This window comes from Saccostrea cucullata, unplaced genomic scaffold, assembly GCF_032062105.1.
Source record: "Saccostrea cucullata isolate Sc308-1 unplaced genomic scaffold, CSIRO_AGI_Scuc_v1 ctg3550, whole genome shotgun sequence".
Lineage (NCBI taxonomy): Eukaryota > Metazoa > Mollusca > Bivalvia > Ostreida > Ostreidae > Saccostrea > Saccostrea cuccullata.
In genome coordinates, this window is record NW_026938445.1 from 34,651 (window position 1) to 57,076 (window position 22,426).

Here is a 22,426-nt window from a genome sequence, read left to right on the forward strand (position 1 = left end):
GAGACTTTGCTTAGAATATAAAGATGTACAACAAGTATTTCCTGTCCTAAGAGCGATGGAAAACATCAATCCAAAGACATCTGAAACTTCCTTGGTTCAGGAATTTCTGGATTTTGTACACATCGACGAATTTAAGAGCAGATTAAAATCGTTAGAAAGCAGTGTCCTCTTAGTGGATCCCATCCATCTTTCCGATAGAAATGCTGGCGACGGTCTTGTTTGCATCTTCAAAGTGAACGTAAAACCTTCGAATAAAGTCCTTACTGTACAGGAGGTAATGTTTGTAAAGTAAGATGGTATACAAATGTTAACATGTGTATATTAGGTTCGAAATAAAACGACACATCTCGTTGGTAGTGGTATTTTATTAATTAATAACAATAAGACAATAATACTATGCATGTCTATGAGGACAGATAGCACGTTCCTTGATAATATATAAAATTTTCCAAGATTTTGTCATTGAATTATTGCTACTTAAACGTGTTTGCTCAAAAAAAAAACAATTGAGGTTTTTTACCAAGAATTTGTGAAAAATACCAGAGTGCAGTTTTTTTAAATACTCCTGTTGGAAAAAAAAATCATTTTTCAATCTCAAAGTGTTTAGTGTTTGGATTTTTAAAGAGACATTCAGAAACTGGTTTAAAAATTTGAATGTAATTAAAGTTCTGAATATTTTTCATACATTACAAAAATATACAAAACAGCTATTGAGGAACATCTTGTCCTACCTTGGATACGAAAACTATATACACTTTTCAAATATTTACACTTTACCACAAAGTAAATAAAATACCTTTATTTTTTATTCCACTTGGGGACCCGCGTTAGAATAGGTCCTCAGTACCCTCTTGCTTGTCGTAAAAGGCGACTAAATGGGGCGTTCCTTCGGATGAGACCGTATAAACCGAGGCCCCGTGCCACAGCAGGTGTGGCACGATAAAGATCCCTAGCTGCTCAAAGGCCGTAATAGCCGAGCATAGGCCTAATTTTGCAGCCCTTCACCGGCAATGGTGACGTCTCCATATCAGTCAAATATTCTGGAGAGGGACGCTAAACAGTATACAATCAAACTATTCTTTATAGGATAGTACATGTAGGTGTAAGAACAACTTTTTATGGATATATCTCCAGTTTGAATCATTTTTTGAGAAAAAAAGCATCTGTTGAACTTTGTAATCTAATTTATAATTAATTTTATATTATGTTTTTTTTTTCATACAGCCAAAAGATTCCTTGGAACATTTCTTAAGTTTAAAACATTTGCCAAGATCATTTTTTGTGAGCAGCGATTCTGTGTGTGTTATAGATGCAAAACTAGCTGTTTATAAAAAATATAAGCACATTTTTGAAGAAGACGATATTATGATTTTCCATGAATTAGATGACGCAAAGGAATACCTTCCTTTTTGTATAATATATACTCTTAATACTTTTAAAGTTCGAGTAAAAACAGTTATGGATGCTATACCGATGAGAGACATTCAAACAATTGTGGAAAAGGCTGCAAATATATCGTTCTCATTTGAACAAATTCGAAATCATTGCAGAAATATTGACATTGATCCTAGGGAACAGTATATAAGGCCATATCATTACCAGCAAATGCATAAGGCTATACATGCAAAAACAATATTTAACCTGAAACTATTTGAGAGAGTTGGACAAGCGTTTTTACAAGAGATTTTAGCCGGTATTGTGAATCACATACAAAAGATCTTTGAGCAAAAACTTCCCGGCGAAGTAAATAAAGCTGTTATTCAAGATTTTACAATCAAATTAACCGGATCCCTAGCCATTACTACCATTGTATTTGGTATTCTTGTTCGATTCTTTGACCCTTTTGATGAATCTTTCGGACATAAACATTATCTTTTAATGTCGGATGACATGCGCATTATATGGTTGGAAAAACAAGGACACGCCATATATGAGATGATTCTTGCAGAAAAGAAGGCTAAGATGATCAACTATGTCGTTGAAAAAATGAGGGGTATTCTTCATCAAACTGCAAAAGAACTAATGAGATTCAATGCAAATCTGGCAGACGCAAGCAGAATGATGCCCATTGTAGACCAAAAAAAGCGTATGTAAAGATAAAATTATGTAAAAAATAAATAATAGTTATCTATTTTTAGATATCTCAATTGTTTTGCATTTAAAATTCAATTTTTCATTTTTGAAATTAACGATTTTATTTCTTTAATGATAAACACAATTTTAAGGAATATATAGCTATATATTAGACAAGTATGTAGGTTACATGTATACCTGCTAACAAGGTCATTATAACTATAATAATGCCTTTAAACGACATTGTTGAAGTAAAATTGTTTTTATGTACTATAGTCAGCAAACATCCACACATGTGAAACAGATGTGGAAGAATCTGCTGTATCTTTGATTTAAAGTTTTAATTTTCTGAACATCACTTAAAAAGTAATAAATTAAACTCATAGCCTTTTTTTCAATATTTTGATTTCATTTCGGCAGAGTTGCGGATTAAAATTTTTAAAAATAGCAGAACAATTGATAAAAACATTAAGATTGTTCCTAAATAGTCCTGAAAGAAATGAATGAGTAATGAAGACAATGGATGCAAATTTCATAATACAATTACTTAATCGATCAAAGTTAAAGATATTGAGCGTTTTTGCCCTAGTTTTCTAAAGAATATTAACATGGATAGATATGAAAGAAATGAGATTTCGTACTGCATAGCATTTTATTGAAAAATATTACATATTTTTTTTTAGTTATAGATGAATGGATGCTTCGGGAATTTCAAATAGAGAATATTGAAAGATGTCCATCAGTTCTTCATTTTATAGCAGGAAGAAAGAAAGAGGCTATCGTAATGAAAGTATTTTTAGAAAACCATGATAAAACATTAGAACAATTTTGTAGAGATAATGCAGTACATGTACCCGAGAGTGCTTCGTTTGAATTCGTCAATGTTGAATCTAAATCAAAGTTCAAGAAGTCTAAAACTTCTCTGCAACAAGGCACAGAGGGGCGTTGTTTTAAAAGAGACACAAAAAAGATTTCAAAAAAATACAAAGACACAAAGAAGCGCATCAAAAAGATTTTAAAAGAAAATAAAGACAAACTGTTTGCAAAACATTCTACCTTAATATCAATAACCATGAGCCCGGTAAAGTGTAGTGGAGAGAGTATCATTGATGAACCGTGCATACTTCTGTATTGCCTAGATGCAGATTTAATTCCATTTGGCGAAGAGCCTTTACCACAATTTCTGGAGGGATATGAATGCAACATTCGGGAAGATTTTCTTCAATTGGGAAAATGCAGAAATTGCACTGCTTTAAATCTTGGGTGCAGCGTTGGTAAATATGGCAATAAGGATTCAGGCTCGTTTGGATTCTTCGTTAAGAGACGACTTCTTTCTTCTCATAACTCATGTGATGGATTTCTTACAGCAGCTCATGTTGCATTAACAGATGATGTTATTGGAGAACTTAATCAAAGAAAACTTTCTGATTGTTCAGTTACAAATCAAATTTATCAAATTGTTCACCCATCGTTTCGAGACAGTGCAAGCATGTACAACAATATAATTGGACAAGTGGAAGATTCATTTTTTGGAACTCACAATTCTGTTGGTGTAGATGCGGCTTTCATTAGAATTGACGGAAAACAAATTCAATGTACGTAAAATAAGTAAAATACGATCAAGCATTTGTTTTTAGATGGAATGATTTTAAATTTTTCCCTCACAATAAAAAGGTTTTAAACAGAACTGCAAGGGTCATTCATAAAATCGATGTTGCTGTTTCTATTATCAATTGTTTTTTTTAAGAAAATGCAAAATCAATCCTCCCTCTCTCTATCCCTATCCTATGGTATTCTGTACTATATACTGGAAAATTTTCACCTGTTTGCCTTTTTCTAGTAAATGAGCAGTTTTTCAACTGGGAAAATACAGAGGAGACAATTGCAAACGTTTATCTTTCCTGATTAACACAATTGTGTCAGTGCAAATTTAAAACAGAAAAAAATCTTTTGATACTCTGATAATACAAAAATAACACTGGTAATTCTTTTTTTTTTATTTTTAGACAAAATGCATGAGGCATCCCAAAATTTCGAAATAGATTCTGATGATGACTATGAGGAATATGATGTCATTAAAAACGGCAGAACATCTGACGAAACTACAGGGATTTTCAAAACATTTCCATCACATACCCGTTTTTTTACTAAAACAATACGTGGAATTTTCTTTCAAGTAGATGAATCTTATCAAATTCACGATCTTTCTAAAAATGAAGAAGACATTTTCTTTTATAATGGAGATTCTGGATCTGCCGTGCACGTCATCAATAAAGAAGATGGAACTCGACAACCTCTAGGTCTTGCATTCGCACGCCAAGATAAATACCGAGTAACATACGCTTGTCCAATTAAAAAAATCACCGATCTTTTTAACCTGTCGATTGTGCAACCTGCTAACCCATAGGAAATTTCTTTGTTTGGACCTACATGTATGCTTTTAGATATATCTTTAAAAATTTAATATATCGTGAAAAATCTTTAACTTGTCTTAATGAACATTTTTAAATTCAAGTGAAAATCATGGATCATGGAGTTGATTAAATATCATAATTTATATAAATGTACTATGCAATACATTTAATTACAGCTTTTGAGAAAAGTTTAGGAAGGAGCCCTTTATCATCAAAATTACTGTATATAGGGATATTTTCGCCCTTTTGCACTTGCAAACAATTTTGCCCCGTTTTAAATTCGCCCATTCATAGTTCTGTTTAAAAAGTTATGCTATGTAATTTGAATACACCCATTTTTAAATTCACCCAATCAAGAAGAGAGCGAAAGGGTCGAAAATTAAACGGGGGCGAAAATTTTCCTGTATTTGTAGTTATCAATTATTCATTAAGGTCACACGACACGTTCCTCAAAAATATATAACTTTTCTTAAGAATTCGTCATTGAAGTAGAGGTACCTAATTAAGTTTTCTCACAAAAAATTAGGGTACCTTACCAGGCATTTGGCCAAGATACCATAGGGTCATATTTCTTATATAACCCTTATGGGTAATCTTCTAAATGGCCTAAAACACAATTTTTTATGTTCTTAAATTTAAAAACATTTTTAAAACAATGTAGAAATCGGAAGAGAATGACAAATATGAATAATTTTTTATATAATACCAAGAGATACAAAACATATATTTGAGGAACGTGTCGTCTGACCTTAAGTCAAATGCTGACTGATGTTTTCATACAATTTGTTAGTCCATTATTTATATACAGAATTGACGATGGATTTTCCGATGTGACCGGCTGGCAGGGGATGTTCACTCCTCCATGGCACCGGATACCACCTCTGATATTTTGGAGGTCCGTGTTTGCTCTACTCCTATTTGCGTTGTTTTATTGAGTTTTGATCTTGAATAGTGTTCGTTATCCACACATGTTTCATGCTACAAACATATTAGAATTCAAAATTTTAACATACTGAGTATATTCAAATGTTCACAAAATTGTAAGAGAACAAGCTTACAAGTATTTTGGAACTTTTTCTACATATTCATTTATTATAAGTTAGTATCTCAGAACTTAAGTCATACATGTTTACTCTGATATTGTCCCCCTTTAAATGTTTGTCCGTCCGTCTGTAGTTCTGTCTGTCTGTGACTCTAGTTTCCATGCGATTTCTCTAAATGCCTTTGAGCGTTTGCAGTAAAATTTTACTACACAATAATTTCCTATGGCCCATGAAAGACCCCTATTGACTTTGAGGTCAAATGATCATTTTCGTTTTCGTGCAATATTTTGAAAAGTCTTTAAGCTTTTGAAATGATATTTGATGCTACAATTTTCTGAGCGTTTAGGAAGGCCCAAAATTTTTCGAGGTCAAAAAGGTGCAAGGCCGTTAATTAATACATTTTGTGTGTGTAAAATTCTAGGTTATATTTCAAGAATCTTTCGAGATTTTGAAGTTGAATTTAAACCATAACTCCCAATTGCCCTTCTCAAAGCCTCCCCACTAGACCCCCCCCCCCAGCTCAGATGTCAGCACTTTCTCTAATTTTTTCCTTTAGCGGGGGACACAAATTTATTGAATTAGCTTGTTTATAATATGTAATCTACAGAAATATCTCCTTGATTAGAAAAAGAAGAGAACAGTTTACCCTTTTATGTTCTTTGCCTGTATATATAGTTCCTTAACTATCTTTACATGCGAATATTTAAGCATAATGCAATATTTTTATTGTCATACACATAAAATTCATAATGTGAAATTATAAGTGGAGAATGTTAAGCAGTTACACATTAAATAGAATAAGGTACGTTAAACGCTGCAATATTCCATCTCTTCCATTTGGTTTCTCTTTCATTGCATAATTCTTATTTACATTCATATCATATTGTTTTCCATTCGTGTTAGATATTATTGCTATTGTTTAGCATAATTTTTTATTATTATTCTATAACTTTTCATTTGAATCCTTTAATTTTCTATTTGTTTTCTATAATTTTTCCTTTGCATTATAGAACATTTGAATTGTTGAATATTTTATTTGCTTTCTGTATTTTTCAATTGCATTGTACAAATTCTTTTTTTGTATTTGATAATTTTTCATTTGTATTGTATTCGTAGAATTGTTTATTGTGTATTTACATTCAGTGTAATTTTCTTTATGAAATTCATTAGAAATCCAAGACGTTCAAATCTCTATAACACAAGCAAAACCTTGTAATATCGCGGTAGAATACACAGTGGGAACTATAAATTATGCATTTTTAATACTCTACGTACACCAGAAGCTGAATTATTTTGACCCAATTTTATAAAACTAACTATCCTATAAAATTAACGTAAAAAAAAAAAAATTAATTTGTCATTTTTTTCCTCGCAATATTTACATGCGTTATTTACCTTTCCAACGTCACGAACGGTCTTTACGTCTATTATTCAAAAACCTCTGAAAGCCGCTAAATTCATGTTAAAGAATAATGGAAAAAACAATAATGAAAAAAGAAATTAGAAAAAATTAGAATGTAAATATAAGCACAGAATTCTTAGTTTTCGATGTCGTCGGTCCTATAACAAACGTTGAGGTCTACGTATGAGTGAAAAAAAAAAACCGCGAAAGGGCTTTAAACAACAAACAAGGAAAACTACATGTCATAAATCTTCATTCTGCATTTAAGACCTATAAAGCGAGTGAGTGTGATCTTATGTTACCTTTGTTAATTTCTGGTGGTGCGAATATATTATAAAATTCAGTTGATTTACCTTTATTCAGATTTTAATTTTCATTTTTTGTTAGAAATGCAGGGAATTTATCGTAAAATCAGCTTCGTCAGTAGCTAAGCATTTTAATTTTGCAGTAGATTTAATATCTTTTTTTAAAGGTAGGATTCTTTTCATATTTCTTGTATTTCAAAACTATTGTTATACCTTTAAAAAAGTCTTCCTATACAAAACTATTCGAAAGAAAGTCCAACATATCCAATTTTTTGCTGAGCGGGCATAAAAAAATCGATGTTGGACCGCTGAGGGAGATGTTGGACCGGTCGATGAGATGTTGGTCCGCTTACGTCACAGAATGGGAGGAGCTTAATCTTAATTTTATTCGTTGGTGGTTAACAGTGACGAATCTGAGGTTACATCACGGAATATAAAATACATGTAATGAAAGGTATAACAAAACATTTATTGACGGAGTTTTCGGGCAAAATGCATTTTGTGGACCCTCGAACCAAACTGTCTGCCTTTGGCCTTACAACCTCAGGCAGACAGTTTGGTTCTTGGGTCCGACAAAACGCATGTTGCCCTCGAACTCAGTCTATAAATGTATAATGTAATTTTCATAGAATCAAGAAAACAATATTTCTGAGTAATGGATTAGTTAGGTTAGTTTTGACCTTTTTATATTAGAGGCAAGGTCAGGTCAATGTCATAACCTTTTCCCTGTATAATAAGACTATAAATCACTATTGGCAATCATACGATGCCTTCTTCTATTTCAAATGATAAAATGTTTTTCTTTGCATAAAAAAATATTAAAATATGTAGGATCTATAACGTGATATTAGCAAATTGACATGAATAATTAAACTAAACTGGATATTGTCTAATCCGAATTTTTCTCTATTTATCTTACATGTTTAGATATGATACTTATTTTATGTGCTTCCTATATTTAAATTTTTCATAATTTCACATATAATGCAGTTATCATTTAAAAATACAAAATGATACAAAAAACAAAACGTTTCGATCGTTTATCAACAAAGAAAAACCACTCTCTACGATTTTTTGCTGAAATCTGTACTAAGATTGGAAGCTTTTTATGCTATCATAATTGTAATATTGATATATTTTAAAACTTTAATCTCTTATTGTCAATTTACCTTACATTTGAAAATGTCTTAAAGTCTTTGATTGTTTGAAAATTGTAACGAAATTCATTTTTGTATTTTTTTAGAAGCAGAAAAGAAAATATTTTTATACGCCACCATTCCTGCTAGATTTCAAACTCGCTTTATCAATTCTATTCGAAGCTGTACAATTCTGATGGGAGAAGAAAAGTATGATTTTAAAAAAAAATATATTTCATATTTAAATTTCTAAGACAGCAAATAAACTACCATGTCATTCGAAAAACATCTACCCTATTCTATGGTTAAGGATGATTTTTTAATGATACATTTTAGTTTGTTGATTCCCAAAATTACCAATACCAATTTTTACTTTCATTATTCTAAACTACAGATTACCCGCGTGGCGCAGTGGTTAGAGCATACGTCTGTTCTAGAGTCTACCCTATTCTATGGTTAAGGATGATTTTTTAATGATACATTTTAGTTTGTTGATTCCCAAAATTACCAATACCAATTTTTACTTTAATAATTCTAAACTACAGATTACCCGCGTGGCGCAGTGGTTAGAGCATACGTCTGTTCTAGAGTCGCGTAGTAAGAAGTAAATCTTTGCAGGTTCGAAACCCACTTTGTTAGGGTGAGGCCATGGTAAACAAACGCCCTATGTCACAGTAGGTGCTGGCACGAAAAAGATTCATCCCTGCTTAATGGCCCTCAATGTCGAGTATAGACAAAATATGCAGCTTTCCATAGACAAGTAGTGGGTTCTCCATATGCGTAAAAAATATTCTCGATAGGGACATTAAAAACAGTCAAAAAGGTACGGTCAATCAATTAGTTCTTAAGTCTTAAATACTTAAATCAATAAAAATTATTTTTACGTTTGTAGATAATTGAACCCCTAAATAGTGTGAAGCAAAAAATACTTTCGTGGACGCTAATATGTCATGTAAATCTGTATACATGTATATAAAACTATGCATTAAACTACTTTGATGTTTGCAAACTTGATACTTTTTTCTTTCTGCTCATGGACAGCACATTCCAGGCCTTTTTCATATCATAATTGAAGAAGGTTCGTTCTCAAACGAAATATATATAATAATATATGAAAAAATGTTTTTAATCATTATACAATGCACCTAGCACCTTTAGAAAACTTTCAGTTAATATTAACGATCAGAAACAGGTCTCATGAGTATGCAATGTAACCTGTAGCATGCAATAAAACTCATTAACAGGATTCTATTATATAGATAGTGCACGTTTTTGAAGGTAACATTAGGAATTGAAACCCAAAGAAACCCATTGTCAACCGATGCGTCAGTGGGAGGAGGTTCGTAATGGCTTTCCTTGGGGTGTCAATGTCAACTGTGACTCGTCAAATTTCGAACATTTATCAAAAGCTTAAAGGTTAAATTTTATTATTAATTAATCCCAGCAGGCACTCAATATATATAAGTTGAAGTTGGCTTTAGACGTTGGAAAAGTAACATTGATTCAACATTGAATTCAAATTGAGCTGAACTGTCAAAATTGATTCAACGTCGGATCTTCGCTGAACGGTCCAATCCTATTAATTTGCTGAAATTCGGACTATAATAATATCGGACTATAACATTGTTGGACCATAACGAGGTCGTACTTGACAAAATCGCACTACCGTTTATCATTACTTACTATTATAACTAACAAGGATGGTAAAGATATGAAATTTACAAATTCAATGATAAATATGAATTCAGTACAAATTTGCAAAAGTACGATTTAAGAGCATACGCAGCACATGCAGCAGGACATACTGAAGTTATCCAAAAATACAGCATGACAGTTACTGGTAATTTTATATATACAGCTGTGGTAAGGTTTAAAAAAAAATAAAACTCCATTTGTTATCTATCTTAATTGATCGTGATTATGGATGTTTTTGAATTCCAACTGACGCCAATGTCAATTTTTTTGTAAAGAATACATGAAGACCACGTTGCAGACTATAGGCTATTTTTAAATGATCTTCATAGTTTGAGAGTATTACAACTTTTGTATGCTTTGTGTAAGGAAATATTGTTAACTTGGTCAAGGATTCTGAGTATTCTGTAAAAAAAAAAGGGTGGGTGGGTGACTGGGTGATCACTTGATTATGTTAAAAGGGGAAGTTAATAATCTCTGCTTAGGGCTTTTGGGCAGTTTTTACTGCAAATTGAGTCCATTTACATCCCATTCTCACGTCTTGAACCCTGAATTTTTTTTCAGATGCTTATGGATTCTCTGTAAAGCTTTCTGGAGGAGGGGAAGGGGTGGGTGGGTAAGCATTTTTTCTTTAGTTTCCTGTTCCACTTTCAATTTACTTCATTTTCTTTTGTGTTGTTTTATTTTTGACAGTTGGCATCCCAGGTAGCACAAAACGTTTTCAAAACATTTTATTCCACTTGTAAGGATGTTATTCCAAAACGTTTTCGACAAAGGTTTGTAAAATGTTTTATAAAGCTTTAGTTAGGTTATAAGGACGTTTATAGAAAACGTTTCTCAATAACATTTTAAAAATGTTTTTCATTTCGTTTAATACTGTTTGGAAGGAAGTTTCTAAAAAAAATAGTTTTTACATAACATTTTATTATGATATTAATAATCATTTTAATATTAGAAGAAGGATATGGAGATTAAAAAGAATAGCATGGAAAAAATATTTTCATATTCCATTGTTTGGGGAATAAAACTATTCTAAAGACTCACAATATGATATTAAGAATATACACAATGTGTGGTGTATTAATTGTGTTAAGTTGACTCAAATTGAAAAATATTTATTTTAAAATTGAATGAGTTATTTTAAACTCTGGGTACAAATGTTAACAGAAAACATGAATATAACATTGTCGTAAAATGTTTGGAAAACATTGTTAAAACGTTATAAAAACAATAAACATCTTTAATTCAAATCCTACAAAACATTTTCCATATACTTTTTGTTTGTTTGTTTGTTATAAATTACTTTAAATCTTTAAAAGCATATTGAGGAAAAATAAAATTTAGACAAAATGTTTTTTAATCAGGTCTTTTTTAATTGTTTTAATTGTTGTTCCACATTCCTAAAAACGTTGCGAAATTATAAAATAGTCGTTTTAAAAATATTTTTCTTGGATGTGATGTAGTTCAATAAAGTAAGGCAGTGCATTTATTTACTTGTGTTGTTTCCTCTCCCATAATGTGTTAATCAAAATTTAATTGAGTAACACAGCGGGATGCCGTGATCAGCGCTGATGCAACCGCTCCTTGCTGCAAACTATTTCCACGTGATCTATATAGGTCAACTTATCAAGATTTTGAAAAACCAGGCAGCATTCTTAAAGCTTGAAAGGCAAAGAACAGGATTTGGGGAATATTTTACATCACCTGTGGTATGTTAAATCAAAAGTAGTATTCATTGTGCATAGATGTATAATCTTAAATCATTCTTTGTAAATGATTGTAGTACATTTCATTGATATTTAAACTAGGCGGATTATTTGTTGTTTTTGAAGTAAATTGCGATAAATTAAGTTAATCATGATCATGATGATTGCGTTTTAACATATGTAATGTGACTCATGTCTAGCGTGAGTTTTCTTTATTAATGTGTACATGTGCTTTAGTATAATCATCCTAGGCTTATAGGTAGATTTTTAGCCGGGCTTATTGCTCAAAGAGCAATAGCCGGCTTATGGGATCCTGTTCAAGGCAGGATGTTGACCCAATAGTCGCCAAATTAAACTGACGTTCTGAAATATAGTGTATCTACTTGTAATCGCTGTTGAAACAATTTATACTCATAATCTGATTAATTAAATGTGTATATAAACTGTACTGTAATTATTATTGTGCAGTTATCAAAAATACATTTGTTCTTAGTAGAGAACTTTGAACAAATTCCTACGCATAGCCTGGTTCCCTGTCCCTGTTTTGCTTCGTTTACTCTGCGTCACTGCCTCGGCAAGGATGAGACAGGGTACCAGGCTAAATTTTCCACTCATTCGGCAAACCGAATCAGCCGAGGAGTCCCGAATGATGCGGTATGGCGTTCTCCTATTGGTCAATTTATACAGCTGGTACAACGAAACTTATGCGGAAATCGGAGACTGCCGTACAATCTGACCACGTTTTAAAGTTTGTGCATGACAAAGATGCAAAGTTTATAAGAGGAATTGTCCAAGCCTCCATGCGAGACCGGAGCTACCAGGTTACTGTAAATCCATCCCATTTCTTTGAGATTTTTGGAAGAAAGAAAAGTTTTTTTTAAAGTCTTTTGTGTAAACCACGAAATAATGCATAATGTACAAAACGTTTGGAAGTATATATGTTTTATCCTGCCTATGCAATAAATCCAGAACAAACCTCTTTCCGAATTTCCTGGACTGAAAGCGTCTATGCAATGTCTTAATACATAATAATAAATTGATATACAATTCTTTTTTTTTCTCTCTCCACAATTTTCAAGTTTCCATGTAAACATGCTTTTTACTTTTAAAATTGATAGTAATATAAGTAAAATTCTAGGTGGTTATTATTATTTTTTTTTATTTTATTAGATTACTCTTCGTTCTAACTACACAGTTGAACAGAGTACTTGTGAATGTGTAAATGGGATGGACAAATGTCACCATAAAGCCAGCATTCTTCTCTATGGGTAATTTATATGCAATTTATGTAATATGTAAATTCACTTGGTCTGTTTTAGGTATGCTTTACCAAATTTAATGTTAAATAGAAATTATATCAAAACATGCACACCAATATATATACCCGGTATATACCCGGTATATACAAGTGTGCAATGCACCATGTGACTGTAGGTAGCAGGGTACTATTCGTGCCCTCGAACCTCCAAGTCCACTACCTTGGCATATATAAGCATACTTGTACCTATAAAATCTAACTTTAGGCCCCAAGACTATAATATAACTTAGTAAATTAATGGAACATGTTGATACAGGTACAAAAATGTCAGCAAAACTGATGTACGCCAGAGTTGGATTAAGCATCCAAAGAGTGCGCCACCTCATCAAACTAAGACGATGGAAGAACTTTTTCTTGCACCTGACAGGTTTATAAATTACAGGTATGCATTTATTATGACTGTTTCATGAATGGTGCAAAATATTAAAAAAATGACAGTACCCCAAAAGTGAAAATATAAAAAATAGAGAAATAGCACATTTCTTATGGGCAATATACACTTTTTTCAATGGATGGAATTGTATCTCTCTGGTCGTCCATCCTAATTTTTTCAGACCAGCAAGCTACAGATCTGCAGCTAGCATGGTATATGTAAAACCATTCAGTGTTGTATTATGCTCCATTTTTCAACTTTTGTCAAAAATTACTAGGGCAACAAATAGGCCAGTCAATAATAGGGACAGGGAGTTCCTATATCAGAAATTGACAACTGTAGGGAGATTTTCAGGTTAATATATCTGGTGTTTTATTTTAGTGTCACATTGTTTACGAGTTTATTTATTTAATTATTATAATTGTTACTTTTTTGGGAAATTTATACTGTGATAGGATAGAATGCATATACACACACACACACACACACACACACACATATATATATATATATATATATATATATATATATATATATATATATATATATATATATATATATATATATATATATATATATATATATATATATATATATATATATATATATATATATATATGTATGTATATATGTATATATATATATATATTCACAAAACACCTAACTAACTCATTACACCTGGACTTTGGACTTCAGATATTTAATGGCTTATTTGACATTGGACTGAAATTCTGACAAGATGTGCAGTCTTTCCATTCCTTTTGCTTTTTTTGTCTTTTACATGTTTAGTTTTGTTCTTGTCTCTTTTGTTTTTGTGTTGACTTTGTTTTAAACTTTTAATTATACATTTATACTATCAATTTCAATTCAGTGTGAAGTTTTGCATCACGTCAGTGACGTCACAATCTTTTTTGACAGATGCATTCAGCCTAAACAATTCATGTGATTGATTAACTCATATTATCAACCTTGACACAGAAATAGTTTGTTGTACAAGCAAACAATCAGGGATTAGAAGAAAGTTCCAGTCGTAAAGCTTTCGGTTAGGAGGCGTATACTATTTACTTTGAACGCATCTGTCAAACTAGAAGATCGTGACGTAGCATAAAACTTTAACTCAACTGCAACCTTTAGTAAAATGTTTAAATATTATTCACCCTATTTCTCATATACTTAAAGGAAGTTATTTGTACATTCTTTTCATATGTATACATATTGAAATCCAAAATTTATTTGAAGTAGTGAATAAAATAAGTTTGAAAAAATATTTAACATATTTACCAGTATTAAGAATTGGTGATGTATCTGCAGTACAGGTTTATTGAGTATTTGTTGTCTTTTTCACTGAGGGTTTAATTTTTTTTAAATTAAATCAACAGCAATGCATTGGATACTATCCCCCGAGCCGCCTGTGCCCACACTTGCAGTGCCTCTACTTGAAGACCTCATCTCTAGCCAGGAATTTATTTCTGCAGAGAATCCAATCGCTTGGATGAAGCAAAAATTAATGATAAATGATCAAGAAATCCAACAGGTAAAGACAAATGAGTTGCATAATGAATAGAATGTATTCTGTTTTATTATGAATGTTGTTTAAGTTTTAAGATTTTTTTCATGTTTTAGATTGCCTGTCTTACCACTGGTCAAAAGGAAAATTGCATGTGGGCATCTGTTAGGAAGTATAGATTAACAGCTTCAAACTTTGGTTGTGTTTTGGCAGCGAGCAAGAGAAATAGGTATACTGGTAGTTTACATGCCTTTATATGTATATGTAATTATAAATGATACTTGTAAAAGCAGTTAATTATAAAATCAAAAAATATTGAAAGTTTGCTCCTTATATAACAGATATCCGTCTCCTTATACAAAAGATTATGCTCAGCTTATGATCTGTCAAAGAAGGATGCCATTATTTGGGGGATGTGCAATGAAAAAGTCGCAATTGAAAAGTATAGAACTTTTGGGGATGCAGTTGTAGAGCCAACAGGTTGGTATATTTCTTTCCTAAGCAAAATTTCAATTTCTTTAAAGCAAATAAAAATTGATGATAAATAAATTTTTTTCTTGAGCTAATTTATTTAAAATTCAGTTATTAAACTGAAGTTGAAGATAATGAATATAAATATACTGTTCTTATGTTCTATTTATAACAAGTCATCAATGCATAAGAAAATCAGAGTGTTGCATATTAATGCTATTTTGTAACTTTATAATACTGTTCATATTAGGTATCTGGCTCAATGTAATGGGGTTCTTGGGTCAAGCCCCGATGTATTCATTCGTCGTCCTGCTGCATTCGGATTCAGCTATCAGAATCCAGGACTCGCTGACATATTAGAGATGTTAAACGTTAAGCCAGAAATACTGGAGGTGAAATGCCCCTTTTCAGCAAAGAATATGACAATTCCAGAAGCTATTGAAAAAGTACATGATTTCTGCCTAGGTAATAATAGTGTATATATGTATTTGTTTGAATATGTTTCATGTACTGAGATATTACTTTAAATAATTCCAATATATTAGTTTGGATAAATTTAAGTACAATTTAGCAATTGTTAAAAAAGTTTTTTCCTTCTGTTGTAATGTTAGTCCTCATGGCAGATGATTTGCCTTCTCACTTCATTGTACAGTAAGGAACAAAATACTTATACATGTAAATATTTATTAGTTAAATAGTTTTGTCTTATATTAATGATTGAGGCACCAATGAAAATTCTTATTCTTTAAAAATCTTCAACATATATATTTTTTCATATAGAGGTTCAGAATTTTAATGGAGTCAAGTCCTTCAAGCTACGAGAGAACCACCAATACTATGATCAAGTGCAAGGACAGCTTCATATAACTGGGAAATCCTTGTGTGATTTTATGGTCTGGACACCAAAAGACTGTGCGATTGTGAGAATTAACAAAGACATCAATTGGGAGATCAACATATCTGTTTTGACGGACTTTTATTTCTGTAAATTTCTCCCGTATTTACAACAGCTATAAGATATAATATTAAACATGGTGAAAACATTTTAATTTTAATATCTTAGTTATCTACACTTGCAAAATTCTGAGCAATTTCCTGCATAAGGGGATCCTGAAAATTGACTAAAACACAGCATAATTGAAAGACTTTTGTAGAAATATATCTAATTCTTAATACGCTCATTTGCTCTTTCAGCATGTATGCGTGACTTAGCAATTCTTCGACATAGTTGGACCTCACTGGGGGTGTATTGGGATTTAGATGTAAGAAAGGACTGATTCTGACAAAATCGGACCGTGGTATAAGGATTGAAAAACTCACTTTCAGTGTCTTATCATTTATATTAATAGTTTTAAAATAATTTTTTCATCAGAATATAAACGTGATTCATGTATGAAATCCATTTTACTCTGTAAATACTAAATAAGCCCGGCTCTCTGTACTTCTGAGTACTTTGATTAAATTGAAAACTTCAAAACATGATTTAGAAAGATTGTATGTGTGTGTTGGGGTGGGAGGGGGTGTTAACAAGTTGGTTAATTGCGTTTTTGGAATTGTAATACGATTTGTATTGTTATATATTAACCAATTTACAATTCTTAAAATGAATATCATTTTCCATTTACAGCGGCTGTTTGTAAAAAATAAAATATACCCTTCTAAATATTACGTATAATGAGAGGAATTGGGGATAATGAGGTTTGCCCACACCATCCTGGAGGGATTTATTACTTCTTGAAGGTAAGTTTGAAGTTTCTTGAAAATAATGCATTACGCAGATATATAGATTTATTTAGTATATATTTGAAAGAAGTGTTGCCAAAAACATACACATTTTCCCTGTATTTATCGGATTTTTGATTATGATTAGTTTTCAAATCTTCTAATACATGAATAAACCATTTAGTTTACTAAAATAATTTGTGAAAATGAATATTCATTTTGTTAAGTGGAGTTATTCTCTAAATCTTTGTTTTTCAGAAGGAAACAAAGAAGTCCATGCAAGTGCCAAACAGTTGATTTTCAAAGAAAAAGGATATTGTGATTTTTTTTTCTAATTTGATTTCTGTTAAGAGGACTTTTACTGACTGTATGGATGTTAAGAATAGTTCATGGATTTATACATTAGCGAAAAAGTTTAAACTAATTAAAACTGTAGGAAGTGCAATGCTTTTATGTTTAAAAATAAATTTTTAATCGCTTTAAAACACTTGTTAGAAATGTTCTGAAAACGTTTTTAAAAATGTTTTGAAAACGTTTTCAAAAATGTTTTCAAAACGTTTTCAAAAATGTTTTCAAAACATTACAGGAAAAAGATTTTGAAAAACGTAATGATAACGTTTAAAAAACCATGTTAAATAACATTGTAATAACGTTAAAGAATATGTTTTGTAACATTTTGAAAACTTTTTTACAACGTTTTAATAACATTGTTGTGCTACCTGGGATGGCCCATAAAGAGATGGAACAGATCTGCAAAATAGATTTAACCTCACAACCAAACAATGATATAGAAGTGCTTTGTAAATGAAGGACATTCCAGCCCCTTACAGCCTCCAGCAAACTTGAAGCGGCTAATTATGTCTTGCATTAATTCTATGATCGTTTCGTTTTTCTTTCGTATTCTACTCTTTATTTGTGTCTCGTAGATTTCTGTTTAATTTTCTTGGTCAAATCTTACTGGTAGTACGGAAACAAGGTGACGAAAATTATTTCAATATTCTGGTTGTAGGTCACTCGGAATGCTTAGTGTCGGGCTGTATAGACTGGTAGCTAACTCTAATGCCTTTGTTTCCTCATTCCAGTGGTTCAATAAGGCGATCATTTCAAAATGCACTATATAGTCATTCCAGTTCATGGTACCATCGGATGTTGCTGGTTTTCTCCCTTTAGGTTCCGGGGTACGCCTGAATCCGTGTCTTCGGCCTGTCTAGTGTGACCATAATTTGGTAAATCGTAATCGAAGCTGCGCATGGTCAGCTGGAATTCGTTATAGGTTCTTTGAGACTTGAAAGTTTTTAATTCTTGCAGAATTATGTGTAGAATGTCGTTAGTACATGCTTTGACCCCACTGCCTTCTCCTATCTGGTCGCTGTTATTAACCCCCATATTGTGAATGTTCACGAGGGAAATAAAAGGGTACAGTACATTAACCATTCTCAGTGCACTTTTAAAAACTGCATTTCCAAGCTCTAAATAAAAACTATTATTTCAATGCCAGAAATTGTCTTATTTTTGCATATATGTATACATGTAATACTTTGTTTTGTTTTAATACCTTTGTCTTTGATTATTCATAGTTTGGGAAAAGCGCAAGATTTTATTCATTTCAATTTCACTGAAATATAATTTTGGAATAAAAGTATGATATTGAACGTAATTTTAACATCTTTCATTATACAAATATTTATTACATCAAATTGTATATTGTAGGGGTAATCAACTAAAAGTTACACCACTCTGTCCACTCGGAAGACCAACATAATCCATGAGGGAGTACTAATTAGCAGATCAACACCACTCTCGGCACTCATTCACCAAGATTTAATAAAAAAGGAAACATTTCAGCATGTCCAAGTATCACTGAAAAGACATAATTTGTCGAAATGCGTATCTGGTGCATGAAAAGTGGTACCGTGTAATTTAAGCATTGAAGTCATATTTTTGGCTGTCTTCGGTCCTATAACACACCTGGCCGTGCCGACAAATTGAATACCGCGCGTTAGCGCGGTATGATAAATTTGTCGGCACGGCCAGGTGTGTTATAGGACCGAAGACAGCCAAAAATATGAATTCAATGCTTATATTTACATTCGCTAATTTTCCTTCTTCTCTATTGCTTATTTCGTTAACATTTAATGTGTATTTAGCGCCCTTCAAAACTATCGTGGTTAATAGACGTAAAAGCCGTTTGTGACGTCAGATGACGTTAAGTGACGTTGCAAAGTTAAATTACGCAAACAAACATTGCGATTAAAAAAGTGACAAATTAATTCTTAACGCACATTACGTTAATTTCTACGTTAATTTTTCAGGGCTGTAGTTTTTCATTAAATTGAAATAAAACATTTTACATTTTGGTGTTTCTACAGTATTGAAAATGCATATAATTCCTACTTTGTATTCTACCGCGCGATGACAAGGTTTCGCGTGTGTTATAGAAATTTGAACGTCGTGGATTTCTAATGGATTTGATAAGGAAAATTATACTGAATGTAAATATATTTGCATCTTATCCTGAAATGGTTTCATGTTCTGGACTATTACATGACCACATGTGGAAATGCAAAACTTAACTTATAAAATGTATTTTGGTGAAATTTATTGTAATACGTCTATTGATAGGAAGTGAAATAAATGTTTATAATATATATATGTCTTCATAAAGTAATGACCCCTCCCCTCTCATCTCCCGAAAGAAAATAAAAAAAAAACGTTGAATCAACTTTTATTCAATGTCTAGTCAACATTGATTTTCAACGTTGAATCAACGTTAAGATTTCAACGTTAAATTAACGTTAAAATTTCAACGTTGAATCAACGTTGAACTCAATTTTATTAATCTAACATAAACTTAACGTGGAATCAATATACATAATCAACCTTGATTCAATTTTTTTAACGTTGTGTGCCTGCTGGGAATGACTTTATTATTTGAGTCATCATCTAAAAATGTCACAAATAGATAAACGCAGCATACGAAACGGCAAAGGAAAGGGTCCTTTGGTGTTCATGCATATCAAAAGAAATCACTGACTGGTACCTACTTTATAGCTTTCGTAAACAAAGAGCACAGCATGTTAAGAGTTGAGTTTGTCATATAATGTGTATATTATATGTGTCAAAGGTTAAGTAAATATATCTTTGTTGAAAAACCTTGTGCTCTATGTTTTCTGATTAAAAGTAGTGTGATTTTGAATCTCTACGCAGTCTTCATCTAATTAGGGGAAAATGTGCAGGCATATCATCTAGTGCGATAGGTATTGAAATTTTGCTTGCATTTATTTATATGTTTATTTATTCATTATAAATACACAATGACTAAATTAGAAATACTTATACGTTAAATAAGAAGGATATGAAGATAACGAACAGTATTCAATATTCAAGTTCATAAAACAATACAAAACAGGAGTAGAGTAAACATATACCCCTGAAACATCAGAAGAGGGATCAGGTGCCATAGAGGAGTGAGCATTCCTTGCTGATCGATCACACCGGCCGTGTTCTCCTTGTCATGATCGGGAGATCACGGAAAAATCAGTCGTCAATTCAGTGTATAAATAATGGACTAACAATTGGTATGAAAAACGTCAGTCAGCATTTGACTCAATGATAAGTTGTATTTGCTGACATGGTGTTTGTATCGACCATGGAACTTACGAAATGATGACTTTAAACGAGACTGCTGATATTCTTGTTTTATCGGTTTGCATGTCAATAATTCACCGCGTTTTAGAAATTGTTCATACGTACATGTAAAGCATGCTCTTGCGTACCGAATCAACTGAGATATATGTACTCCATATGCAGATGATGAAGATTTATTACTGCCTAATTAAGGGAAATTGGCGATAGAAAATTTTTATTTATCACGTTTATCATATATCGTGGTTGTTACCTTTTACGTCTATATAAGTTATACCCAATGAAATCATATAAAATACTCTTTGCACATACCTAACCAATAAACCAAGGGTGTAATACACCTAACTGGAATACTCCTTCAGCAGTAAAATAAAAAACTGAAACCACTTCATGATACCTGATCCTTATGTCTTTGAATATCCTTGTTTTTTCTGTTCCCGATTTGTGTTGTTTAATTGGACTTCAAGTTTGAATACTGTTCGTTATCTCTATGTTTCACTGTAAAGTCATAAGAGCAAAGATATTGGCTAATAGCCTCTTACCTAGAAGATAAAAAAAATCACCTGACAGAATATCAAAAGGTTACATATTTTTACGTAATATAATTTATCACACACAGTAGATTTCAATTTAAGAAGGTAAGGAAGATTCAATTAATATAGTAGTAGTATAAGGAGCCTAGATAGGGCGGAAGTGACGTCATAACCAGAAGTGGGCTAACCGGAAGTGGACGGAAGTGGGCTAACCGAAAGTGGACAGAAGTGGGCTAACCGGAAGTGGACGGAAGTGGGCTGGCCGGAAGCGGAAGTTGGGGTAGGCGGAAGTGGGTTCCCTAAGTGGAAGCGGAAGTGGGCCCTAGCGGAAGCGGAAGTGGGTTAGCCAGAAATATCCTAGCCGGAAGCAGGCTGGATAACCGGGTCAACTGAGTGCATCCCCTGGGGGATAGCCGGATCAACTCAGTACAGTCCCCCTGGGGGATAGCTGGGTCAGGAGAGTGTAGATTTGGGGGGATAGGTGGGTTAATTCATTACATATAGTCCCCCCTTAAATACTGGGTGTTTACACTGTGTTTATACTATACGTAGGTACTACGTTTTGTTTATGCTAACTATACAGGTAAATGCGCCGTGTGCAAAAAACATTACAAGAATGTGATTATGACGTCACGCTTCACAGTCTAGACAGCCTAAACCAGTTCAAACTGGATTTTCTGAAAACAATAACAACCTGGATTTTTTTACTGAAAACAATAGCAAATAACACACACAAGACAGATTATAACAAGAATCAATACGTTTTACCTGCGTTTTTATTCCTGTTTGCATCACCTGTAAAGAACCGTGTGCAAAACATTAGGGTCATGTGCAAAAGAAATATACCTTTTACCTGTGTTTCCTTATATACCTGTTTGCATCCTCTATAAAGTGCCGTGTGCAAAAAATATGCTTACCTATACATTGTGACGTCATCTATGTCAGCGAGCTACCCTATGCATTATGACGTCATACACTTGTAAAATTAAAGTTTCATTTTCACTTTTGTTTCTAAGAAGTCAACTTAGATTTTCAAAAAATGTAAGACTATCTTTTGTTTTTCCTCTCTTTTACTTTGATGATTGT

The 22,426-nt window shown here is 32.3% G+C and overlaps 1 protein-coding gene across 1 annotated transcript; it reads left to right on the plus strand.

Annotated features, from left to right (window-relative positions):
• Positions 1 to 12,904: 12,904 nt before the first annotated feature.
• On the plus strand, positions 12,905 to 16,578 carry LOC134250257 (uncharacterized). Its single transcript, XM_062732610.1, has 7 exons — positions 12,905 to 13,039; positions 13,346 to 13,471; positions 14,842 to 14,996; positions 15,086 to 15,202; positions 15,314 to 15,453; positions 15,691 to 15,905; positions 16,221 to 16,578. The coding sequence occupies exons 3-7, from the start codon at positions 14,844 to 14,846 to the stop codon at positions 16,454 to 16,456; spliced, it is 861 nt and encodes a 286-aa protein (XP_062588594.1). The 5' UTR covers positions 12,905 to 13,039; positions 13,346 to 13,471; positions 14,842 to 14,843; the 3' UTR covers positions 16,457 to 16,578.
• The last annotated feature ends 5,848 nt before the right edge of the window (positions 16,579 to 22,426 follow it).